Below are 27,857 nucleotides of genomic sequence, written 5' to 3'. Positions count from 1 at the left end.
CATACAGCATACAACATACAACATACAACATACAACATGCAACATACTGCGTATCACATACAGCATACAGCATACAACATACAGCATACAGCATGCAACATGCAACATACAGCGTATCACATACAACATACAACATGCAACATACAGCGTATCACATACAACATACAACATACAACATACAGCATACAGCATACAACATACAACATACAACATTCCACATACAACATTCCACATACAACATACAGAATACAACATACAGAGAATCACATATAGCATACAACATACTGCATACAACATACAACATACAGCATACAACATACCACATATCACATACACTATACAACATACACCATAGAACATACAGCATACCACATACAGTAAAGCACATACAACATACAACGTACAGCAAACCAGATACAACATGTTTTTATTGTTTAGATGTTTTCACATGTAAAAAGTAAAATACTGGTAACATCTGTATATGTATCATTTCATTTAATGTGCTATACTTACTTGTGGGCACATGTGTTTTTTCTTTATTAAATAATATATATTTTCACGTGTGAGGTTTGAAGGTTTGACATGTTTTGACACTGTTTGCTTTCCTGTCAATGTGTCCCTGCCTCTCTTCTTCTTTTCTCTCTCCTCCCTCCAGTGAAGGTTCTGCATGAAAGAGAGAACCCAGGAAGACAAGTGTGTTTGTGAACGTACGTGTGAGTGTGTGTGTGTGTGTGAGGGAGAGAGAGAGAGAGAGAGAGAGAGAGAGAGAGAGAGAGAGAGAGAGAGAGAGAGAGAGAGAGAGAGAGAATATGAGAGAAGGAAGGTAAGCTGATGTTTGGCAGAGATAGAGGAGTGAGGTTTAGTCGACCTGTCAGGGTCGCTCATGTCATATTTCTGCTCCCTCCAGGACCCAGCCTCTGTCTCTCTTTCTGGAAAATAGCCTGGAACAATCTAAAATGGAATAACTGCAAACTCCACGCTGAAAAACAGTGGGAGCATCATCCCTCCTCCTCCTGCTGCTGCTGCTGCTGCTGCCCCAAAGAGAGAAAGACAACTGAGGCGAAAGAAAGACAATGACTGAAGATTTTAGTTTGTATCTGTGTAAGAAAGTGAAGAGGAGGCGAAGGCTTGTCCACACTGACTTATCCAACAACCGGGGGAGAAAGATTTATACATATAATTATAGTGTTAGCGTGAGAGGAGAGGAGAGGAGAGGAGAGAGGAGAGGAGAGGAGAGGAGAGGAGAGGAGAGGGGAGGAGAGGAAAGGAGAGGAGGGAGTTGAATTGAGTAGAGAGCCGTGAGTGTAGAGGAGAACAGTGTGGAGAAGTGCAGAGAGCAGAAAAGGAGGAGGAGGAGAAACAGGAGGAAGAGGGGGAAGGAGAGGGGGAGAAGAGTTGAGGGGTGGTGAGGAAGAGGAAGATGAGGAGTGTAAACACACTCCAGATTGGATCTTTGCATCAATGAAATGTGAGTATAAACATTGTGTTTGCATGTGATAAGGATTACATATAGCTGCTGATGATTGTCTCTATTGATGATGATGATGATGATGATGATGATGATGATGATGATCATGATGTGTAGTACATTGACTGGAGTCTTTACCGTGTCTTTTCTTAGTTGGTGTCGCTCCTCCACGTATCACTCTTTCCAGCTTCATCTATCTTTACTTTCTCTTTCTCTAATTCCTTGTGTCTCTTTTCTTCTTTCCTTATTTTTGTTCCTCCTTTCTCTCTGCTCTCTCTTCAGGTTAAGATAGTTAGTAAGAGCGCAGCAGAGGAAAGAAAGGCCAGTGTCCCATTGCATTAGCATCACATGCACACACAAGGAGAAACGCGTTTAAAGTGTGATGAGCACATGTGGAGCGTGTGTGTGTGTGTGTGTGTGTGTGTGTGTGTGTGTGTGTGTGTGTGTGTGTGTGTGTGTGTATGTTGTGTGTGCGTGCGTGTGTTTGCTGATGTGCACTGTGAGCTGAGCTGAAACAGGCAAAAGGAACCATGTATTCTTCTTAACCACAAAAACAAAGAGCTATTGTGACGTTCCACGTGATAATTTGACCTGAGTGAACGATCACAGAGAGAAATGAGAGGAGGATCTGTGTCTATGCAACACTTCCTGTTGACGTGTTGTGTCTACTGTCTAGAGTTGTGATTGTGCCACACAGGGTGATACACTATGATCCAAAAAGATGCTTGCGGGTTAAGCTGCCATCCATTTCCTTTCTTTTAAATTCTGCCTGAATTGTCCATGCTGCACGGTAGTAAAGAGGTAAACACTGTCACCTCACAGCAACAGGGTTTAAATGGTTTAATTCCCGCTTTAGCCGGGGTCTTTCTGTGTGGAGTTTGCATGTTCTCCCTGGGTTTTATTGTTTTTTCTCCAGGCATCATGGCTTCTTTGCACGGTCCAATGACACGCAGATTGAGGTTAGGTTCATGTGAGAGTATGAATGTGAGAGTGTTTGTCAACTGGGATTGGAAGACCCAAGACCCCTCCATGATAAGTGGAATTATATAATGGATGGATGGATGAATTGTCCATGAAGTGACGAACCTCATCCTATCCTTGTTTTGTGTAGTTTAAATCATATAAAAAAACGGTAGAACTTATACCTCCGCCAAAGCCCAACATCTGCTCCAAATAGCACACATGCATAGATATCAGTTCTCGAAATATGCCTGATTTTCTGGTTAAGACCCATGAATTATTCCCCGGGAAATCAGTAAAAAAATTGAAAAATCACCCTTTACCTCTCAATGTTATATCTCAATGTTATATCTATACATAATATCTGATATACCCTGATCCATACCTCATCCCCCCACCATGGAAAACATAACCTTGATTAAAAAAACGTTGACATTATCAGGCACTTGCCTAAAGCTACTGTGTGTGAGAGTTAGATGATATCACACAGATGTATGCGATAAATATAAGCCACAGCTCATTAGCTTAGCTTAGCTTAGCTTAGCATAAAGGCAGCTAAAGAAACACTTCACCTTGCTGTGCACCAACTGGTACAAATATATCCACTCACTCTTACACTAACCCCATTCACTAAAATATCAGTTCAAAGACAGAGTGAAATAAACTGTGTGAGATCCGGTCATGTGTCATCAGTGTAAACAGCTCCTGTGGTCTTGACTGTTGAAGCGGGTGATTGGCTGTAATGAGCTGGATCCAACTGTCTCAGACTAATGTCATTACATAACTGTGACGTTCGGCTGCCTGACAGTAAATCCTCGCAGGTTTTTTTCTCTGCACTGACCTGTTGAGACACATGATCTCTATTTGGTTGCAGGAGCATCATGAAACATGATTGATCTGAGCAGCTTTAATTTTAAAAGACAAAAAAAAATAGAATGAAAAGCTGAATTCAGCGGTATGATCTAAAATCTAAAAAGAGGCAGTGAGCAGGAGAGCAGGGGAGAGAAGGGCGGCCGCGTCCTGCAGCGTGTACACACGACATCCCTAAATGACCCTGACAGCCAGTGAATTTAGAAAGTGCTTGGAGCTTGGGTTATGTTTGCACTGCGATGTCATGTGAGCTGTAGCCATGTTCTTCCCTCGTGCACGTGTCGTGTTGATGCATTGCTTTTTCACTGTTGTGTAACATAATTACGGGCCTGAGGTGTGTTTTTAATGCTGAGCAACGTGTCAGTCTGAGATGAAAATGCGTTTTTCATTATGACTTGCATGCTTTCTGAAATGTGACAGACAAAGTGCTGACTTGTTCTTCAGTGTGATTTCAGTTTTTACCATAGACTGTATGTAAAGATGTAAAGTGTCTTGATCGCCACTTGGTGGTCATAAATCCCACCTCCTCCACATTAGTGGATTGGACATAGACCAAAATAAAGTCAAAGTACACGTATTAAATATAGTTTCTGTCATTTTAGGTAAAGTTCTTATTGTATGTTCAAGTATTCGTGTTCTGACAAGTTTGGTTTTAATTTTAATTCGAAAATAATGGAAAGTAGCATTCATATCAGGGATATATATTGGCTTCATATAGAGGGAGGAAGTGGAGACGTGTCGTCCATCTTTATTTACAGTCTATGGTTTTTACTGACAGGTCAAGAACACTGCACCTTCAGTTTTTACTGCTGAAAGTGTCGTCAAAATTTAGGCCAGTTCTGTGAGAGCATCATCCATTTTTTATCTGTTGAAGTTTGAACTTGTTCCATGTCTCTACTGCGTCATTGTGAGAGTACAATGTGCAGGTTTTTTTTTTCCGTTTTAGAAAAACGGAAGCCTGAAGTCTTTTTTAGATGTTTTAGAGTTTAAGGTACACATACACTTTTTTGTCATGAAGTCTGGTCTGTCTTCATGAAGTGTTTCCACTCATTATTAAAAGGCGTAATGGGGGAAAAGCTCATGTACACTCAGCCAGAACACACTCACATGAGATGCATTTTAAGTTGTCAGCTGGGAAATTAAATCACATTCATGGAATCAGTTCTACAAAACCTTTTCAACCCTTCTCCACTCTGTGTCTGTACATGACAGAATAAACACATCTCATTTTATTTGGAAGAAGAGATTCCTACATTTTGGACGACAACACAAAGGAATGTTGGTGAACACTGGCAGTTATGTCATGTCTCGCTGAGGGGCTTCACCATTTTTTGTGAAATTCGAGAGTCACGCTTTAAGCACAGTCAGTTCAGTGAAGTATCACCTCTGCTGTAAGTGAAGATATTACTTAGCTCTACTTAAGAGAATAGAAATTATTTAAGGTGCAGATTTTCATCTGTCTTTAAAAATGCATAGGAACTGAAGATGTTTGCAGGATTTCAGTGTTGCTGAGCCCAGGAAGTGAAATTACCAACACTCACCAGCTCTCATCTTGCACTGTTACACAACACTGTACCTACAGTAAGTGATGGTTGTTAATCAGCATTATCCAGGATGGAGCTTTTATTAGCTGATGAAGACAGCTTTATTCCTGAAGCAGTTTTTAAACTCGGTCAGTCAAACCGCATTATGCACCAAGCGTTAGATACAGCGTCATAATGAACACACAAAGTACTGTAAGTCACTGTCTATTAAAGTTTGTATATTTCTATACATTTAGAGCAGTTCAAGCAACGACATTTATTAACTCCTCAAGAAATTTCCTTCCACAAAAATTGCTGGACAGATAACCACAAAATCCATTACAGTTTTGTGTGGATCCCGATCAGGGGGTGGCATTTGACAGTTGTGTTTATTTATTTAGAGTGTTTATTGTTTTTACATGTCCAAAGAGGTAACACTGTCTGGTATTCAACCAATTGAGAAAATCAAAGAATTGTTGTATACACATATACATAGCAGATATCTCTTTTTTGCTTTAAATATATTTTTTCCTTTTATCTCAATTTTATTTTTTCCTTACTTTAAATACTAAAAGCAGCATTTGAAAAACCCTCAGGCATCTTTAGGATAAAACCCTGATAAGACCACTTCCTTTGTGACTCTTATTAGACTGTGGGGTGTTTGGTTAAGCAGATCAGGTGAGACACAAGTTAAGCAGTTGACCCAGCGGAGTCTTGTCTCTTTCCTTGCTCTGTCACAATCCTCCTCTCCTTTCACAGGACTATTCATGGACCTTCTCCAGGATTTCAGCTCTGTTAGTTTAATTAGTCTGCATGTTACAGTGACTGGTTCTCTATACTCTCTCCTCCCAGAGAGTCTGGACTCTAACATACTGAGTAGTTATGTATCTAAACACACACACACACACACACACACACACACACACACACACACACACACACACACACACACACACACACACACACACACACACACACACACACACACACACACACACACACACACACACACATCTATAATAAGGCTATAATTCTGGATATGTATGGGGGAGTTCCAGTACAACTAAGAGTCTGGTTGTGGGTCTACCTACGTGTCTAGACAATACTATTTAGATATTTGTCTCGGCACTGCAAACGAGCTCAGGCAATAAATGCTGTGGTACGTGTCACTGGATTTTTTATTTGTTAGAGCCAAAACAAGAAAAAACGAATCACTATCAGTGCTCTAAGTGTGATTTTGAGTCCACAAAGAATCTCATTAGACTTTGGTCAGTCTCCAGTCAACATCATGTCACGTGTGTGTGTGTGTGTGAGAGAGAGAGAGAGTGTGTGTGTGTGTGTCTGTGTGTGTGTGTGTAGATGTTTATGCACTTGCGTGTGTGTTTGTTTACAGTAAGTTGGCTGATAGCTATTTGTTGCCACCTAGTGGAGCCTTCAAACATTTAAAACAGTTAAACGTTTAAAACCACTTTCATCACATTTACTAATGTTGTAGAATTGAGTATTTATAAAGTACTTTGCCTGAGGATCAATCATTATATTTCGAGAATGTACGAGGAAACCAACACTGCCACTGTCAGAAGATACAGTGATCGGGGCAGGAAACTGAACCTGACCCTGGTCACAGTGTTTAACAGACTAACGTACACAACTAATGGGGGTCACTTATTACATGGGGCTTGTGGGAGAGAGTAGACAACTGATTACACAATGCAGGATGAAGGACTCTTCTTTAGGCCTAATTATAATATACAGCCCTCTATGGCCCCCTGACATTGTACAGGGATGATAGTTATACAGTATCACCCACACCTGTGTACCTGGAGCACAGTGGGTGGCATATTACATTAACATCCTGCTATGCAAGAACTATAGTGATTACCAAGTGTGTATCATGGGAGGAGACTTGAAGCGGAGTTCTCTAATGCATTTAGATTAAAATGAAACGGTGTGTGTTTCACTTAAACACACAATGTGATTGAGAGGAGCCATTGAGGCATAATAGATACACTTATTAGTTGTTGAACCCACTAAGATGCCAGAAAGTCAAAAGATCTTAATCCTGTCACTCTGTTTTTTTTTCAGTTCTGTTTGTCAAGTAAATCAAATCTAATTTTTCAATCTCATTTTGTTCCCTTGTTTTTATTTCCAAATGGCTCATGGCTGTGATTCTTCTAACCTGTGCAGCCGATAACTGCTCAGACATGTTCATAAAGAAGGCAAAGTGAAGAGTGATGTAAAGACTCAGGGGCAAAGCGTCAAAGTTTCCAGAGTACTCTATAATCATCTCATCTCAGCTCTGTGTGAGACATGTTTCATTCACTGATAAAGACAAATGATTGGTGATACATTTTCTACATGAACATACAAGGCATTCAGTTGAAGCATCTGTATCTTAACGACACATAAATAACTGTGAGCTTCAAAAATCTCCACAAACTGACTTTGATTTCATCTTAGTATCATTAAAAATGATTTTTTTTATCTCTGTGTGAATACGTGTTTGATGTTTTATTACAGGATTCTACAAATCAGGACTTTTTCAATGTTGTTAACACAAACACATGAATTTACACAAGAATACTAATTATAATGACAGAGTACTAATAATTATAATGGGTTAGGGTTAATCCAAGTGTTTTACTCTATTATTGTGTAAATTTTGGATTTCAGGATTATATATCATGTTTGTGTCTTTTCACCTTTCACCGTCCTCTACCCTTTTCTCTCCTTCTATCCCTCTATCGCTCCTCACTACTGTTCTCCTCCCTCCACAGCTTAAACCCACAGTCTAGGGGAGACATGAGGAAGGAACCCCACTGACCTCTGCCAGAGAACACAATACAGTAAATCATGAGCACTCCAATAACAACAAGCCCGAATATGGTGGTCTCCCAGGAGATGGCATTGCTTAGCAACCTAATGGCAGCTTACACTTTCATTGCAGGTAGGTCCACAATCAGAAAAACTGTCATGACAAAAACATTGTTCAATACAATGTACAATCAATTCTAATGGAAGCCAGTGTAAAGAGGCTAAAACCGGGGTGATGTTTTTCAATCTATTTGCTCTGGTTAAAAGTCAGTCAGCTGAGCTCTGTACTGTCCAGTCTACAGTTGTTCTATGTAGACATGTACATTTTCTATATGGACATGTAAAAAGGCTGTTTGATGGAAGATGTAAATGAATGGAAACAGGCAAACAACGGTACGTCAGCAGCAGGTCAGCAGGGAACAGGTAGCAGACGGATGAAACAGTGACAATCTGAGAGAAATCAGCAGAGTGAGATGAGATGTGGAGATCAGGTGTGAGGGGATGAGGGAAGATTCAGAGCTTAGGGCCCCAGAGCCACCAGGGGGCTCCCAAAGTCATGCATCATTTGCTAAATTGACAGTTAATTGACAGTCTTTGTTGATAGAGGATCATCAAATGTGTTTGGTACAAAACTGTGAATGTAACTCAGCCTGTGACTGGGAGGCAGAGCAAAGAATTTGTTTAATTCACCCTTCCCCTCTCTCTCTCTCTCTCTCTCTCCCTCTCTCTCTCTCTCTCTCTCTCTCTCTCTCTCTCTCTCTCTCTCTCTCTCTCTCTCTCTCTCTCTCTCAGACCAACCTGAACGGGCAGCCCTGGTGTTTCTGGGTGGTGTGTGTGCCGGCCTCCTCATCACACTCTGTGCCATCGTCTTCCAGATACACTGTCGAGCAGACTGCAACTATGGAAACAGTAACAACCCTCACCATCGCCACAGGAGCAGGCACCATCACCGTCACCACCACCATCACAGCTGTCCCCGCCATCAGCCCGGCAACAGTAATCCAGACAGCACTGCTGTTGTTGCGTCTGGAGGGGCCGGGCCTGTGGGGGACAGTGAGTCAGAGGAGTGGGACGACCCGTCTGACCCGTCGGCACGACGACGCAGACGCTTTGAGAGAGCTCTGCTGCATGCCACCATGTTCACATCGGCTGAGGGTACACACACAAACACAATGACATATACCCAGGCTGCACCAAGGGAAGGTACAGTATCACAGGTCCTTCCTTCCTGCAGCAGTAAGACTGTACAATCAGCTGTGCTCCCAGTTCTGTGTGTGAAATTCAATGGCTTATGTGCAATCCATTTCAATGGAAACAAACATATGTTCACACTGTACATATTCTGTCTACACTGTATACATTCCTTTTTTACTCTGCTCACTCTGCTGTAACGTTGCAAATTGGAAATGTCCCCACTATGGGACTAATAAAGGATTATCTTATCTTACTATGATTCAGGAATAAAATCTTATCATGAAATATTAATTATATTGATTACACAGGTTGAACAAATTGAAACAGTTTTTGTGTGATCCCAGCCAGAACTAGAATGTTATAGAGCACAGACTTCAGCCTTGGCCCAACAGTCTCTTAAGCTCACTCAAGCTGCACTGAATTCAACACACTCGTAGATTTTAGTCCCCTTAACATGCTTGATTTTTTTCCATCAAGATCCATGCAAAAAATACCCTATTCCACAATGTTAGATAGTGAAAAAATTCCTTGACCCACCCCTTTGTACGGATCCATGCAAAGATGTCCCATCCCAAGTTTCGTGGTTAGTAGTTTTTGCTTCTTGCTCACACACAAACAAACAAACAAATGTACAAACCAGACAGGAGAAAAAACATATAAAATGAAATCAAAATATATTCAATGACGTTTCTCTTTGCTCAAAGCTGTGGAGCTGATATGGCCCCTGATTTATAAATCCTAGATCCTCCACTGACTGTTCCAGATAACAAACCCATTTGAAAATCCTAGTTGCTCTGTTTTTTTCGATGAAAACAAAGGTCAGATATATTCATTCTCTACAAAAGAAAGTCTTCTCATATTTACATTTAACATTTATGAGAATAGACAGTGTGTGGGTGTATTTTAACACCCCGCCCTCTTTCTGTGTGTGTGTGTGTGTGTGCACGTCCACAGAGTTGGACCGAGCCCAGCGGCTAGAAGAGCGGGAAAGGATTCTTCGAGAGATCTGGATGAACGGACAACCTGACATCAGCACAGTCACTCAGAGCCTCAACAGATATTACTGACACATGTTCAGTCCGGAGGACATGAAGATGCACAGGTGGATAAAAGATAGAATAAAAGATAAACAAACACAGTAAAAAAACAACTGGATGAAAGGAACATTATAACCATTGGTTTTGGGGGGCAGTGTCTGCCCAAAGAAACCCTCATAGATCAAACTGGTGCAGACAGCACTGCCTGGAGCAGTCGTCTACGGTAAAAACAACAGGAACAACAGACAAGTTGTGATGGTTCAGTCCTACAACACAGGATGACTCAGAGGTGGCTGGAAGAAACGTCTCTGTGCCCTGAAAATCCAACAAGAAAAGACACAATGGGACGTACTGTAGAGACCATGGATTCTCAGGACTGTTATAATACAACGAATGAAAAGAACCGGGAGAAATACCAAAACCATGTGAAGTGAAACTACTGCCATGATGTTACCATCATTGAAAACTGCACAAGGGATTAGATAACTATTCAAATATTTAATCCGAGGCTTTTTAAGAAACATGGAGTTTGTACAGAGGAGGAATAAGAGTCATCATGGAGGCTGCAGCTCTGCAGCTTTTAATGAGAGTACGGATTCAAATATTCATGATACTGTGTTGTTGCACTTTTCTCAGCTCACCCTGTGTTTTTAAAAATGTTATAATCATGAGCTGCTACTGGAACCTCTTTGTAAGGTTAAATAGAAGGGAAGGTAAACTTCAGCTCCGTGCCAGGAAGGATTATAACACATGCTGGTGCTTTTACTGCTGCAAATTTTCATCCCTAACTAACCTGATGAATGCACATTAACAGGGGGTTGATTGAAAGAAAGACATGGGGATACAGGACCAAGGAGCCAGCCTACAGCTTGTGTGTAGGTTGTATCTGTAGCTTATCAGCTGTAGGTGTTGTTGCGCATTAGGACAGCAGGTCATCATGTCAGAAAAGATCATGCTGCCTTATTTTATTTGTCTCCTGTCGTAAAGAGCTGAAAAATATGAATACATGTTTTATTCAAGGATTTTATGAACACTGTTTTCAGTACATATTATTGAGTAAAGCCTCTTATCAAAATCTAACTGTGGCTCATATTTTTTCAACTGTGTTTTGGGTATGTGTTGCAGTTGTACATGTACATGGGACTGTGGGAGCACAACACTGTCAGTATGTCCAGAGAATAATGTGTCTGGTCGACAACATTTACGATGAACTTCTGAATCTAACAGAAATGTATCTGGGCTCCAGGTCAGTGATGTATTTAGAGGTTCAGGCTCCCTTAAGCCAAGGAAGGTCTGTGGTGGGCGGGGACGTGGTGAGAACCAGCACGGGGCCTTCAGTGAACTGTGTATATTTTCTATTTAGACATTTACAGCAAATTCTCCATATGATAACATGTATGATATAATAAGAAGTGACGACCCAATCACCTCTGAGCTACAGACACAGGAACCACAAAAGAGGAGTCTGAGCAACAGCCATCAAACTTCTGACTCACACCTGCTCATGAATCAAAGACACAGATTACAAACCAAATCAGACGTTGGGCTGGGCAATGTTTGTTTGGTCCCTATAGCAAAATAGAGACATATTTATCAAACGTCTCACAGTCAGCTTGAGGAATTGTGCCAAAGGTTTTCCATTTTGACCCCAGGTATTGGTAAATATTTATTCCATGCACGAGCATTTGTATTTGTTGGGACAAAGCAAGATGCAAAGTGTGAACTGTCAGTTACTGATGGAGTCACACTTCTCTTAATGCCCATCTACGGTGGCCCTGAAGTGCAAAACACAACGACAAATCAAAACAGACAACAAAAAAACTACAAAAGACAAGGTAGGTATCTATCAACACGACTTGTTGCTGTTTGGATGGACTGTCTACGTGTTTTGCGATTTGTTGTTGTGTTCTCTTTTTTGCGATTGTGTTTTCTTATATGCCTTTGTGTTTTATGATTAGCAATTCACGGCAACTGTACCAGGACCTCAGGCCAACCCCCTTTCGAGACCACAGCCTTGATAAGTTTCCTTTTGCCATTGTGCATTTAATTCCTTGTCAAGAGTTCTCCTTAGACTTTTTTAACCACCATAATGTAGCCTGAGAAATAAGGAGTTTCTTGGCAATGCAGAGATGAAAATTATAAAGGCCTATAGACAGTCAATATCATATGTTTTCTTAGTTTTACCATGTTTGTTCATCTGCCTTCAGATTACTTATTCTGGAAATTAGGTTGTCTGTTATTTATTGTGCATCTGATTCCTAAAATGTGAACATTATGCAGCACAATAACTGTCTCTTTTTGTTGTCATCAGAGTTGACAGATAACAACATTCAGGAACTGAATGTTGTCATCTGTCAACTCTGACAAGTCTGGCAAATAGTGACACAGAAACTGTATCATCTGACACTGACACAGAGCAACAACCAGACTTACCTGAGCCTTCACTGCTTTATTTAACCCAACACTAAGAGAACTCTGACCAGAGGAAATGCAGCTGAAAAGTGAGGAGACATTTCACAGACTGAAAACTAAACTTAAAACCTCATGAATGTGAGAAACTGGAATTTGTAACATGGCAACACTCAAAGTCAAAGGACTGGTATACCTACAGGGCTGGACGGATCACAAGTACTAAATTTCCCCATGCGACCACAACTGACAATATCAGCAGAACATACCTAATGGACATAAAAACACGGTTAAAGGGATAGTTCACGAAAAATGAAAACTCACTTATTATCTACTCACCACTATGCCGATGGAGGGATGGGTGATCTGTTTGACTCTTGAGATTTGGGGCATATTCTTGAGTAGTGCCTCATTACTTTGCCATTTAATGAGTGTCTTGAGGAACGTGGCCATCACAGATCCAGCTCCAACAAACATTTGATATTGTGCTTTTTGAAACCTTAAATCTATATGACAAGTATAAGTTCATCAGCACAACCAGAAGGTGGTCCTCTAGAGGGAGTTTCTGGCAGATTTTCTGTACACTGTGTGTTATTTTTGTAAACAGACATTCAAAGATCACCGAGGTAAGTCCTGTGAGAAAAAATAGTTGGCCAATGCACTTACCAGTGGTGCAGGAAAAGGAAGACTTGTGCAGCTCGTCTTTCAGCTTTTCATTTTCAGCTTTACTGCTGCAGGTTAACATATTCATCGTGAAGTTGATGGTGTCTCAGGTTCAGATCATCATACTCTCTCCTTGGGACAGGGATGTCCTCTTCAGCTTTAAAATAAAAAAGTGAACAATTAGCATGCAGCACCCAAAGCAGACACAAGTTCACAATAAATTAGTTAATTGTGAGAGAAATTATCTGCATACCAGGACAATGATCCAGGCTGCATTCTTGTTCTGGAACTTGAAGTAGCAGGTTGATTTGATGGTGTGTTTACCGTGTCATCTCTCCTCCTTTTTCAATAATACCTTGAATAAAACAAAAGAAATAAACAATTACATTTGTATTCTAGCTGCTGTTATTGCCAAAGCATGTTGAATATCATGGCAATGAAAGAGAAGGAAAAAAAATTAAATGACAAGGGTTGCCACTAATTATTCGTACCTATCCATCTTAGCCTGGGGGTTCTGGCTTTGTTTGGTGTATACAAACACAAAGGGAAAAATCCAGATGCCTCACCTGAAAATAAAACACACACACACACACACACACACACACACACACACACACACACACACACACACACACACACACACACACACACACACACACACACACACACACACACACACACACACACACACACACACACATCATTAGAAGAGAGCCTGTGACCCAAGCATTTCCTTGCCTAAATGTAATTGTTGTGCATTATTTTTGTGACAATAAACTCTTGAATCTTGAATCTTGAATCTAGTCAAAAAACACCATCTAATACTGGTTATCAGACTTAAGTTAACTAACCTCAGTTTATTAATCTACATCTTAAAGACAATTGTTTATGTAAACTCAGGTGTGGGTAGTAACTGATTAAAAGTAACTTAAATGAGTAAAACAGTAATAGGACTGAGTACTACTCATGCTCCTTTTTTTAAACTGTACTCCCTACTCTTACTTGAGTATGTTTTTGAGCTAGTATTTTACTTTTTCCGTCACTACATTTTCCATTACACCTTAGTTACAACTGGTATGGTCAAAATGTGGGGATATAGGGAGGAGAGTGAGTGAGGAGCACCTCTACTGCAGATGCTCAGCTACCTGGAAGAAAAAGAAGCTCCACCCATCTTTTAACCACGATCTGGCCATACTTTTTACACACTAGCTTTGTTAATATTTCATGTGTAACGTTAATCTCTGATGGACGTTACCTGATATAAAATGGGCACTGCAAACTTGAGCCTTTTTGATCGTGTCCTTCTCATACCTAAGGATAAAAGAACACGACAGTCCTCAGTCCAGTTGGAGTCAACACGTTTAATGGCTTACAACCATAAACGCCGTCGGTTGCTCTGAAACGGTCGCGATCCTGTCGTAATCCTGTAGAACTTGAGTCCACTGGTAGAATATCGATTCTGACAGCCAAACACACAACAACCAGACATTTTGATGTGGGTAACAGCTTGTAATTGATGTTTGAAACTTGCTAACTCGTTGGAATCGTCCATGTACGGATGGGGCACAGTGCTACTTCTGTTGTCAAGATGTGCGCACATGTTTATGATGACGTCAACTGTAAAAGGGTCTATTATATATACATGTGTGGGCGTGTGTTCTCGTTATGTGACCTCTTTAGGTCCTTTCCCAGTGAAAGCACTGACCTTGTCGTAAAAAAAAACACCTCTGGTGCAGCGTTTCATGGGGAGGACATTTAGGCTTAAAACATGGTGTAAATGATGCCGTTTCGAGTCTGAATGTCAGGGCTAACGGACACTTGGATGACGCCACAGGAGCAGTATGGAGGAACTTTATGGTATTTTTCTGTTGATTTTTTACGTTTGAAGAATTGGTCACCATTTACTTCAATTGTATTGGATTTGGCTGCACCGCTGTTTACCCCTGAAACTCCAAAAGTGTTTTGTGGACTCAACACTTCACCCACCCCTCCGTAGGCATAGTGGTGAGTAGATAATGAGTGAATTTTAATTTTTGGATGAACTATCCCTTTAAGGTTAGGTATAAAGTTAGGCTGTCTGCAATAAATGGAAGTCCATGCAAAGTCCTAATAAGGAGTGTGTGTGTGTGTGTACATATACATATGTAATATTTACAATTATATATATATATATTTATGAAGGATATATGGCTCTTCTGACTCAGTCATCAATTAAACCTGCAAATTAATCATCATGTGCATCCTATCTGTTATCAATGTTGTATAACTTTATCCTCACAAAAGAAGTGTTTTTTCATCATTGAACTTTAACATTTTGCTAAAACAGTAAGTTTGGTCCCTTCATGGTGTTTTACCATAGACTGTGTTTCACCTCTCTCCACCATCAGCAGCCTACTATCACTTTAACGGGACGGGCGGTGACGGTGGGACGGAGATGTGGAGCAGAGAGAGCGGGACTGAGACTGCAGCTGCAACCGGACCGACCCCTCCCGAGCCCCGGGACCAGCACCACCACCACAGCCTCCTGCAGAGACCGGGGATCAGACCTGAGCCACTGGAAGTTACGGTGTGAAGAGGAGCCGCCATGAGAGACTACACGGCGGCGCCGAGCAACGGAGGCGCGTGCATTCCCTGCTGCCAAGTTTGCGTGTTCGTCTTTACCGCATTTCTCATCGTAGCAGAGCGGACTGCGCGTGAGTCCTACCTGGGACACACACACACACACACACACACATACACACACACTCACATTCATACCGACGCAGTGTCACTCACAGTGTGTTTGATCACTGATACGTCATGATGTGTCCCCGTGTACGTACCTGCAGTGTGTTATTTGACTTTATTGGTGTGCGCGTGCGTGTGACAGTGTGTTTTAGTCCAGTGTGTGATGGAGGATGCAGACACAGTCCAGATGACACAGCAGCCTCCTGGTGTCACGTGTGTTCTAATATCTGCAACAATCCATCTTATAAAGTTGCTTCCATTGTGTTATAAATGTTGTTATGAATTATTGAGTCAGAGCTGAGTCTGCACCACTGCGTCTCTCTCCTATTTTTGTAGCCTGCATCTTATGAAATCCTTATGCAGCAAAACTGCAGACTCATGCAAGAGTTTTGCATCTTTTAAACAGCTGCATCATTGGATCTTCTCGGTGATATTTCCAGAGACAAAGCAGAGCAGTGTTGTCATATTCCAGCGCCCTTTTCTTTTGGAGGTGCATGAGTGGATGGGGATATGGGCGTATCCCCCAGGATGGGGCCTAGTCTGTCCAGACAGTCCGCCTGTTTTAGCAGCTGAAGGGGGTTCAGATTTCCTGTATGGAGGGATGGAGGGAGGGAGGACTGCAGAGCCCCAGGCTGTGTGATGGGGGAGAGTCTGAGAGAGGAGAGGAGGCATCAGCTGCCTTGTTGACAGTAAACCTTAGATGGGATGATGTACAGAACAGAGGTCATCTGAGGAAGTGGACCCACAATACACACACATTTAAATATCGTCTGATCAAATGCTGCAGGTTACTTATAATGCAAACACTGCTATTCTGGGTATAACAGCGCATCAGCATCTGTCATCTTTTGCAAATTTCCACAATAATGTTGTGCATCTGATGGTGGGACAATGATTTGTTTTGTAATCAAAGTGATTATGTGAGCTTAGTAATACAAATGTATTATTATTATTTCACAAAACAGAGCTTAGTTTATCAGTTTTCTATAGTCAACTGTTGATTAGTTTCATTTGTATATGTACTATTTAAAAAGCAATGGTACAATGTTTATGTAAAATATTAGACAGCAAAATAAATAATATTGATTGTCATACAATGAATGTAAGTAGGGAAAATAAAAAAAGTAAATTATTTGCATCATACATTATATATTATTATATATTTACCTCTAGAATATAATGGAATAGAAGTAAAATATAGTATCAAGTTGAAAAACTCAATCTCAAAATTGTACATAAGTTTGTTTCTTGAGTAAATTTATTTAATTACGATTCAGCACTGGGTATTTTGTTCTATATGTGTCTTTATGATTTACACTGTATTACAATTATTCAGTATCATCATAATCAGACAACAACAGCTCAAGTTACATCCAGTTATACATGTCATGAATCAACCACGATCAGACTCCTAATGAATGTCTTTCTATGTGTTCATGGCCTGTTGGTGTGTGTGTGTGTTTCCGTCTTTCTCCAGTAATCTACTGCTTTGTGTACTATCTGTGGGTGGGTCACAACTACTGCTACGCCCATCTTGCCGGGTTCACTGCTCTGTTCTTACTGCCAGGTGAGTAAATATTACCCGATCGATCAATAGAAAGATTCAGATTGATATTAATACCATTCTATGGTTCCCAGGTTGGGTTCCTCAGTGGCTCAGTTACCTGTGGTACCTGTCAGATGGACGCATCCGCAGGAAGTCTCTCACCTGGACACATGTACTGCACCTGGGTATCTTTAAACGGTGGGTGGTCTTTGCATTTGTGTGATGGAGATCTGTCAATATGATCATTGATCAATAATTCATAAACCATCAGTGATGGTTATACTGGACCGCTGGTTGGAGTGGGACATTAACAAGGCTGAGAAATGGTGTATGATGGTCTTGATTATCGTTACGATAATGTATCTCTCTCTCTGTCTCTTTCTTCATTATCCTCCCTGCCTCCCCCTCATCCATTTTTGGCCTCCACAGGCTGTTGGAGTGTATGCATCTGCCTGATGAGGATTTGTATGGTGAGATCATGCAGCAGGCAGACGTATCTGCCTTACGACTCTTAGAGGCCTTGGTGGTCACCCTCCCCCAGACGCTGCTGCAGACCTATGTGCTCATCTGTACTGATATAGGTCTCAAATCTCCAGGTAAAGTGAATAAAGAATGTATGTGGGTGATACGGTCTGAAACAGAACCTATAAATATGTGTGTGGGGGGGGGGGGGGTGAAAAGTATATACAGTATTTCAATCAGGAGAGACTTCAGTTGAAAACAAACAAAATGTATTGCCATGTACACTAAGAGATTAAAGTGATGTGATGTAAAGGACAGTCCATTTGGCACTTAGACCCCTTGTGATGTGAAGGTTGACAGAGGGTGTGGCTGCATAGTATAGGAAACCTCCCAGGGGTCGAGACTCTGGTGGTGGTTGATGGAATATAGAGAACGATGAAGATCTGATGAGATGAGTGACTCAGCTTGGCTTGATCAGGGATCTAGATATGGAAACTGGAGGTGACTGGGGATGAGGGTCGCAGTGAATCATTGAAATGACAGCTGACAGCGACAGATTTAAAGTTTGGCAGATTGGATGATTGAAATGTTGATTGGCATTGTGCTAAAGTCTGATTGGATCACTGGACACACCCAACAGTCAGCTCATTGGAAGAGGTGGGGAGAGTGAGAGTTGTGAATGGAAAAAAAACACTGTGCACTAATTGTCCAGTTTAGTTTAGTTTAGTTTATTTAACAGATCACAAATACAAAATACATAAATGAAATTAAAAAAATATGTGTGGGGTGTGGTAGAGACCAGTGATGGCTCGTATGAAAACCACATGCAAATTTAACAAAAGAAATATAGTTTTTATGTTTCAATTTGAAAACAAATGTAGACATTTGAAGTATAAAGCACCAAACTGCAAACAAAGCTGATTGGCTTATAAACATAGAGACACATTTTCCCCACAGGAATTGGTGGAGACCAAAAAAGAGTCAAAAGAGATTGATTATATGGATTTGTTAGCTGGACTCCAGATCGAGGATAATGTTGCTCTGTGTCTGCTTGATGTGTAAATAGGTACGTTTTTGGTAACATGCTCACCATATGGCAGATGTTCTTCTACATGTGTCCAAAACGCCAATTATTGCAGCTTTAATACTTACTAGAGTTTCCAGCGTGCATCTGCAGCAGTCTTGTATCTAATGGACAGTGGTGTATCCATGTGTTGACACTTCTTTTCCTCTCTCCTCCTCTTGGCTCTCCGTCTCTCCCCTCCAGCCTCGGTGTGTTTCGTGGTGTGTTTGCTGTCTCTCGCCTGGGCCTTGGTCCTCTACGCCAGAGCCTGTTCTCTTATCAGACCGGGTCACTTACAAATGACGCCTGCTGCCATTCTCTGTCGACTACTGTGGAGGGTGAGCACATTTATACACTTTAAACAACCAATATGTACAACATGCAGCCTCAATGTAACAGTATCAGTATAATAATCCATATTTATTGGCCTGTTTTTTTATTTGTGAGAGGTAAGGATGTGACAGGGAGGTTTTCTCTGTCTGCAGGTCGGTATGTTGGGATCTCGATTCGCTGTTCTCATGCTCTTCACACGTATCTTCAAACAGTGGATCCTGGGAGTCATTGGCAAGTTGCTGAAATTGTCATTTTTCTATGACATGAGCAGTTTGGTTTGTCTACAACAAGTATTTACTGTTGTTGGCTGTTGTGTGTGTGTATGTGTCAGGTGTGCACTGGCTGGGGGCAACTTTCTGGATGGTGTCTCAGCAGACTGACATCATACGATCAACAAGTCGATGGAGAATCTTCAACCTCTTGCTGGGAGCCATTCACATCTTCCTCTTCCTCAACGTGAAGTACGGTCAATCCAGATACCGCATGGCTGGTTTCTACCTGGTACGTTTGGCTTTGTCAGGTCAAGTTTTGTGTGAATGTGGATCAGACAATTGTGCAACTTCCTGTATCCGTTATTTCTTCTGTCATGGAACAAAGACACATATTAAAAAAAATAACAATAGAGAAACGACAGATTCTTACTCAAAATTTTGGTTGATATTCGTATTCAATGGAACACAAATCTTTTTCCCTTAAATGAACCTGATTCAGATATTTTCACTGCAGGAACAGGTACATACTTAACATGAGTAAGAATAATTTAATTTGGGGAAAATTGACTCTTCTCTTCTTTTCTTCTTCTTTAGGCCATGTTTTGAGTAGAAACCAATAGAAATAGAAATACAGAAAATACATTAGAGCCTGACCGATATAGATTTTTACCGTTACCGATTTTAGGGAGTAAATAATTTCCAATAGGATACATCCGTCGATACATATATTTGAAATAGATATAAATATTTTAAATTTTAAAGTTGTTGTTATCAAACCCTTATAAAGCAACTTTATTGAGACTTTATAAGTCATTATAAATAAAGACAAAATCCATACAACAAATTATATAGAATTTGAATTAAGAAAATAAACATTTTACATCTTTTCTGTTTAGTTTTTTTCTGTAAAATGTTTTCATGTCAGCAAACATAAACGCTGATACCGATATGTCTGTAAAAGGCTCATATAGGTCAATAACGTGGGAATTGTGTAGTGCACTTTGGATCAAGGTGTCCATCAGTTTGATATATATAAAAAACTGACTGAATAAAAACCATTTGACACCAGTAACAAATATGGGTGACAGGTTTTAGAAGTGGTAACAATTTGTCTGTTTCTGTTTTTTTTTTCCTCAGGTCATGTTCTTAGAGAACGCATTTCTTCTTCTGGCCTCATCCTGGATGTTTACCATGGTGTCCTGGGACACTGTTGGCATCCCAGCTGCAGTTTTCTGCAGCTTCCTCATTGGTTAGAAGAAAAAAATCTTCATTCAGTATACGTGTGCAAATCCTAACACACCTGTATATTCAAGTGGCTGCAGGAACATTTCCTTCATTCACTCTTCAAGTCCTCCTCACTTCTGTTTACTTCTTCCTCTCTCTCCAGGAGTGATAGCGTTGGTTCTGTACTATCGTTTCCTCCACCCAAAGTCCTTTGAGATTTTCCAGAGTATTCGCCACAGAGGGATTAGTGGAGCCTGCACAGAGCGCGGGTCTACGCTCTCATTGGAAGAGAAAGTCACACCCACTTTCCATCGCCATGCAACACTGTCTGGTCTGTTTAAAGCTCCATCCATCCATCCATCCTCCGTCCATCCATATCTGTCTATCTAATTATATGACTCTGGTTATTCACATTATTAGGAGGTGGGACTCTCATGGACCTTCCTATCCAATGGGAGGGCTGGAAACATCACCACTGGCTGCTGATTCGCTTGGCCCTGAAGACAGGGGATGTAACAAAGATCTGGTCGGACTATGGCGAGGGGGGACTGGCTGGACTGATGGGTCTGTCTGAAGAATTTCACTCCCCAGACGAACCTTATGTCCCTCGGGTGAGTTGCTTTCCTGTTGTTGAAACTGTCCTGTGAAGCCACTTTATATTTTATGTTTGACTTTTTTAACATTTTACAGTTACATAACATTTTAAATTCACATGCTCCTAAATCTTTTAAGATGGACAGTTTATCTAATCTAATATATTAACAATATATTCATTCTGCCTGCAATACTGTTGTAGGTCTGGTAAAATGACAATAAAGTTTGACTTGATTTGATTTTAAGTGATTAAATTCAGCAGAGAGATCACATATCTAAATATGACAGTATTTTACGAATGTGTAAAGTGGTTTCTTATTCTTATTTGCGCTGTGATCTGTCAGGTTCCACCTGTTCAACCACAGTTTCCTCAGATCTCATATCCGGCTCCTCAGCCAGCTCCTCCACAGGTGGCCCAGGCTCCACAGGTAAGATATTTATTGAAGTTATTATATGTTATGTTGTTATTATATATTAAATGTTATAATGATAGGGTATATGGTCTGGCCTATAGCGGATTTCCTATTTGCATCAACAGCTTGTCCCACACTTACAATTTCAGCGTTATCTACTTTAAGCACCTACTGCAGCCACATAGCTATCCTCTTAACTTTGTCACGCAATGAATCCTGGGATAGGTTGGCCACAGAAGGATCCACCTGTGGGATCCCTTGTTGTTTACAAAGGAAATAAGCATTTGTTCACTGCATTTGAAGGAGACTTCTAAATGGCAGCGCCTGACTATGTGTAGAATCTGAAAATGTAGATGAATAAACTGAAAGCATCATATAAAGTGCACACATTTTCAATTTGGTTGATACGTTTTCAAAAACTAATTCCATTAGACTAATTATAAAGAAAATGCTTTTTTTAACCACTGAAAAATTATACATGCTTCCTTGAATATTCTTGTTCATGTGCAAAATTGATGCCGCTAGATTTGCTGTGAGAAAACTTAATTTCGTCTGTCTACAATCTGACACTGAGCTGATTGTCTTGTCTCCAGGTGACAGAGGTAGTCCAGGCAGCAAAGCCTCCTTCCACCAGTGTGGTGGCCAGACCGGTGAGGAGAGCTCCTCCCACAACAATCCAGGATATGAGAAGGTTTCCAGAGATTGTCCCGATCCATGAGGTCATTAATGAAGAGACAGCAGAGGAAGACTCCAGTGCTCCACCATCCGAACGAAATGGTTCGATTCCTGATTAACTGCTAACATTGCAATGCACAAACTCAAAAGCAAACATTCACTCTGTGATGACAGAAATATATTAAACACATCTCCTTTAACAAAAACTCAATAATGCACCTGCACAGTCTTGGTGTTAAAACTGTTCAATCACCAGACATCAGTGCTTCATGCAAAGGATAAATATGTGTAATGTTATCTGTGTGTGTGTTGTTAATCTCATGCAGTGGGATTAATGGTGAGGAATAGGTATATTATTACTGATGCTTTATATTTACTGTAGAGGTTCCTTGTGGCTTCCTCTATAAGAAGTGTGTGTATTATTTTCAAGACACTTTAAATTCTCTGTGTTTTTTTTTTTCAAAGGTGATGAGGATTTTCAGAGTGCAGCCTATGGTTCACCGTCACTCTCATCCCCTCTGCAACCAGAGAGCCTCCGCCACATCGACAGCAATGCTGTTAGCCTGACCCCAGCCTCGTCCTCCGTATGCTCTCTGGACATCAAGACTCCAGGCTGGTCACCTGAGCGACGTTCCCCTCTGCTGATTGCTTCCCCAGAGAAAAAGCTGGCGATCCCTGGAGAGTCTAGCACCACACTGTATTTCAGTGCAGAAGCACAGTCTCCCTCCAGCGGGAGCTATCTCGGCTGGGGCTCTGAGCTGTCGCCCATTTCCACCTACCGAAGTCCCTACCGGATCAGGGAGGCTCGTTTCATCACATCCACCCCACGATTGGAGCCTCGAACTGGGGCTGAAATTCTAAGTCCAGCCTCTGTTGTCGTGATTCCTGCCACTCCAGGTACAACACCGGGCACCACCCCCCGTGCTTCCTCCCCTGCTGCTTCTACGCCTGGTGCTTCCACACCCGCAGTTTCGACTCCCACAGCTTCCACACCCGCTGCCTCAACCCCCGGTGCATCCACTCCTGGTGCTACTACGCCCGGTACTCCAGTCGTCCCACTCACTCCAGTCATCTCCCACGCTCGTAAACAGATGGTCCAGTATGTGGACAGTAGAGAGAGGGCGGTTTAAGGAGGGTTGGGGGGCGGAGGGGATGGGAAATCCTAGGTGGGGAATGGAAATCTTTTTTCAGTTTAGCAGTTGAAGATAAACCTAACTTTCTGCTTTAATTACTGGGGAAAGGCTCAGTGGTTGCGTTTATTCATTTTAATCACTTATTAAAGAATATAAAGTATGATCTTTTTTATACCCTTACATGCAGATAAAGATGTTTAAATAGCAGAAAATGTAGATGCACAGGTGACACAGTGGCAAAATACCTGAAGACCTCTGTAGGGATGTTGGTCGTGTACCTCTGACTTTGATTGTTCCAGCTCATGTTGCTGCACCAGCTGCTCCTGGTGGGTGCAGCTGCATGAGGAAGGCTTGAATAGTACGAACCTCCTCAAATATGATGCTCTTTGCAGGCTGGGGGCAAAAAACATGTGTTGTTTGTTTACCATCAGAGCTGGTAACAGTGAACTGAAGATGAAATCTGGGTCAGTCCTCAATAGAATCATTTCACAGGTGCTAATAAATGTGGAGCATCGCTTTCATTCATTTACAATGAATAATGAGAAACCAAACAGAGAAAACCCACAGCAGTGAGGTGGCGTGTTCAGGAAGTGCAGAATTAATAACGTCCATAAGCAAATGAATCATTAAAATGATGGGGCGTGTTGAGATGGCATAAACAATCATGAGAATCGAGGCAAAGTTCATGAAATTATCTTAATGACTAAGATTTTTCTAAATGATCCAGGAAATTAAACCAGTTTACAATAAGAACAACATGCTGCCAGGCTGCTGTGCAAAGTCTCTTGTATAATGTAACTCGCCAAACCTGTCTCTTTTTTTAACTGGTGAGACTTGTCTTTATGTGATCTCCTCGTTTTGTCTGTAGAACAGATTTCACTCTTACCACCTCAATGTCTCCTATGATCTGAGGTTTTAGTGCTGTTCATCAGTTATATGTGGCTTTGGATCAAATGGTCTAAATGTAGTGTGTTACAATGAAACCAGTGATCAGTTGTGACATAGAGAAACAATGACACATTTTCCTAAACCTTGAGATGACGTTGAGCATCCCCCCCTCATTCATCCATCAGACTGTTACTCACTTTATTTACACAACATGGTTGATGTTAACACAAGTTACTTTCATGCACACAGAGAGAGAGGCCTGAATTTACTCTCTGTAAAATAGAAAACCATTTTATGAATCTTATGCTACACTTTCATGCCAGTCGGTCAGCACTTTACAGCAGAAAAGTTAAAGCTGAGGTTTGTCACGTTAGCCACTAGATGGCTCTAGCATGATATTCTTCAAATTACACTTGATTATTACAGAGGAATTTAATTAAGCAATATATATTATTATTTCATCTGATAGTTGTTTTATTATATTTCTTTTTCTTTTTCTCGTGTCTTATTGCTGATTTGATTTTATCTTGGTGATTACATATTAATTTATTTTTAAATATATACTGTTATAGTTATACAATTACATAGTTATATAAGAATATATGTATATTATACATCAAAACATAAAATAAATCTATAAATATACAAAAAAATAATTTAGACTAACTTCACCATTCACAGACATGCTTTTCTCGACATAATTTCTTTTTTTTTTTAGGTTTGACCCAATATAATTATGAACAAGGTATTTTTAAAGGCAAAGAAATTGAATATAATAATGAATGGATCATTTCTGCAGCAGGACATAATTAATGATTGTGCTGTTGTCTCTAACAGAAAGGAAGTATTTTCGATGACCAACCCCAACAATCACATTTTGTTTTGTTTTAATTAGTGACATGTATGAATGATGATGATATATAATATGTGATACATTTGAATTATCATTAACATCCGTCAAAAAATCACATTCAGTAAACACTAAAGCTGGATGCTAATGATCATTTATTGAATGAAGTACGATATTAATGTTGTGCTGAATGAATAGCTGTAACTCTAAATGAATGGTTTTCTTCTACATTACGGGAAAAGCTCTGATCATGTAAGGAGCAGAATGTAAAATGTTGCATTAAGGTAAAGATCATGTGCTGCTATGGGTTTCCAGTTTGGTGAGAGCCAGTAATATGTCATGTTTATTTATTTCAATAAGTCATGTTCAAGAATGTAGTGTTTACAGATATCAGTCTTCCATGTATATTTGTCTTTTGTTTTGTTGTTTCTTTCCTAAACCAAGCTTTTTAATTTTAATTTTTTAAACAAAATTGCATATATAAAGTAATGTCGCTAATAAGCAATTCAATTGTTGAGAATATACTGTAAATTCTGGGTTATGGAACAAAGAATAGAGAAATATGTGCTTTTGGCAGAACAGCCTTATCAGACCCTGTCATATCCATGTACTTTGACCTGCTGAGAGAGAAAAGGAGTCCCTGCATGATACTCATTCGTACGGACAGCACAGATGTATCTATTCCCATAGAGAAAAACGCACCAACTGTAACTACACATGCACACACACGTCACAGTAATTAACACACATGCTTGAATGTATGTGTATGCAGAAGCAATAAGGAAGCTAATGAAGTGTATATTAGTGCACTGATAAAAAGATATTTTAGTGAAGTCTTGGCTTGATCATCATGAATCAGCACTTTGCCTTGCAGGAAGCTTGTTTCATGTATGTGTATTGCTTTGTATTAGCACAGTATAGGCTTTGCTTTGTGTCCCTGCTGTGTGTGTTGATATTTACTTGTGTTTTCTAATTTGAATCATTTTGTATTTTAAACAAAATTCTGCTTTTATAATCGATCACATGTAATGTCCTGAGATGAGCCACAGTGCAGTGTTTCCAGGTCGTGTGCTAAAGTTTCATGTGTGAACTTGTGGTGTAGAGACACTGACAGGCTGGAGCTTCCTAACGTCACCTCATCGCTTGACGGCCTCCACTTATCAACATGCCGCACCTCATCTGTAGCTATCGATGTGACGAAAAAATAAAGTCAATCATGATCAGAGTGGTGTGTTGATCAGCCTTCATTAATTTACCATCAGAGAAGTTTCAGTATTATCATGAGCTTTAGACACAGTTAGAGATGTGAGACAGTGAGTCTAAGTCCAATGGCTAATATATAAATACAAACAATTTAGTTTGTATAAAAAGATGATGATCACAGTGTCACAATAACCCTGTTACGATGAACCTACTGTGTTGTTTACATTATCATAGTGATGTATTAATCTGCCAGAGGTGCCCAAGTCGTTACCCACTATTCCTCCAAACGTTCTCTCTGCTGTGTACAGTATTCCTACTCTGTCATACTACATGACTCATGTTTGCTGTGCAGTATTTTAATTGTTAAAGTAGTAATTATTATTATAGATTAGTTATTCTTATAGGATTGTGCAAATCATCTGATATGTAGCCTCAGTGCTTGTCTTCATGAGAGGACCTCTAGCTCAGGTGTGTATGCACAATTCATCTTAAGGTCCTATCGTGTGAGTTGTGTTTTAATTCAATACAACTCTGTTTATCCTTGCAAGAGCACTTGAATATGCAGCAGGTCAATAAACACACTCATGATAAAGACTTTGACATTCGTGAAATAAGTAATAAATACATTATGTAACTAGAATGCCCCTCAGGAGATTACATACCACTAAGGCCCAACAGCCCCCTTATGAAACCACATTTTATTTCACCAGATTTTTATTTGGAACTGCACCAAATTGCACACACTCATTAATATCAGTCCCCCCAACATGTCAGATTTTTTTCATCAAGATCCGTGAATTATTCTCTGAGAGATCTGTGAAAATGTGCAAAAAAGTCCTTCTTACAATGTTAAAGAACGTGAAAGACAAAAAAAACGCAGATGAAAACATATTTTGAAAGTCAGATGACAGTCTCATTAAAGGAAGAGAAAGTAGTGACACAATCAGTATGTTGTCTGTGGTCAGTGATCCACAGCATGAGACAGCGAAACAGCATCATTGCTCTTCATCAGCTATCAATCACAAGATGCTTCTCAAAAGAATAAAGAAATGAAAGTCAGGGATACATAGGAATTAGTCTACATTCGCTGCTGTGCATGCATTATTTAGAAAGGTCATCTTCTTTATCAGTGCAGGGTAGTTTTTTTTTAACATTTCCACTGATTTCCCACAGAATGATTCATGGATCTTGATGAATAAAAATCAGGCATGTTTAAGAAACTGCCTGATTTGTACAGTATCAGGCAGGGGAGGTGGAGGGATGAGCTCTACGGAGGGCCGTTATGGTTTATATTACTTTCCCTCGGATTCAACATGACTGCTGATGTTTTTGTTTATTTCTTATTTTTTCATTTCTATATTCTGTTTTAACATGTTTGAAATAAATAAATAAATAACTTAAATAACTTAAATAAATGAATGCATAAATGGCCCATGTAGAGGCAGCTGTTAAACCTACAAGGTTACATTTTGACAGTACAGTGGTGACCAGTTGTCAGAGAGGGGGGGGGCTTTATCATCACCTATCAGTCATATTAAAGCATTGCAGTTCCACGGTGTCACATGTGCTTTTTTTATCAGTTATACAAATATAAGG

The 27,857-nt window shown here is 40.4% G+C and overlaps 2 protein-coding genes across 3 annotated transcripts; both read left to right on the top strand.

Annotated features, from left to right (window-relative positions):
• Positions 1–1,274: 1,274 nt before the first annotated feature.
• eva1a (eva-1 homolog A (C. elegans)) lies at positions 1,275–26,394 on the top strand. Of its 2 annotated transcripts, XR_004612818.1 has the most exons (5): positions 1,288–1,468; positions 7,599–7,768; positions 8,428–8,790; positions 9,784–10,170; positions 26,383–26,394. XR_004612818.1 is itself a non-coding variant. In XM_034577111.1 (4 exons), exons 2-4 carry the CDS (start codon positions 7,675–7,677, stop codon positions 9,894–9,896), a joined length of 570 nt encoding a protein of 189 aa, XP_034433002.1. In that variant the 5' UTR covers positions 1,275–1,468; positions 7,599–7,674; the 3' UTR covers positions 9,897–10,936. The 2 variants fall into 2 exon arrangements, 1 of the variants encoding a protein (XP_034433002.1); XM_034577111.1 differs by lacking the exon at positions 26,383–26,394 and having other exon boundaries at positions 1,275–1,468; positions 9,784–10,936.
• xkr5b (XK related 5b) lies at positions 15,349–26,283 on the top strand. Its single transcript, XM_034577035.1, has 13 exons — positions 15,349–15,631; positions 17,143–17,232; positions 17,304–17,409; positions 17,641–17,807; positions 18,941–19,074; positions 19,222–19,300; positions 19,401–19,570; positions 20,419–20,530; positions 20,669–20,836; positions 20,926–21,116; positions 21,444–21,527; positions 22,106–22,289; positions 22,653–26,283. Exons 1-13 carry the CDS (start codon positions 15,523–15,525, stop codon positions 23,315–23,317), a joined length of 2,259 nt encoding a protein of 752 aa, XP_034432926.1. The 5' UTR covers positions 15,349–15,522; the 3' UTR covers positions 23,318–26,283.
• Positions 26,395–27,857: the final 1,463 nt, after the last annotated feature.

The sequence above is a fragment of the Hippoglossus hippoglossus genome, chromosome 3 (genome assembly GCF_009819705.1).
Source record: "Hippoglossus hippoglossus isolate fHipHip1 chromosome 3, fHipHip1.pri, whole genome shotgun sequence".
NCBI lineage: Eukaryota > Metazoa > Chordata > Actinopteri > Pleuronectiformes > Pleuronectidae > Hippoglossus > Hippoglossus hippoglossus.
The sequence above is the reverse complement of the archived record's forward strand: the minus strand, read 5'-3'. Positions and strand labels throughout refer to the sequence as shown.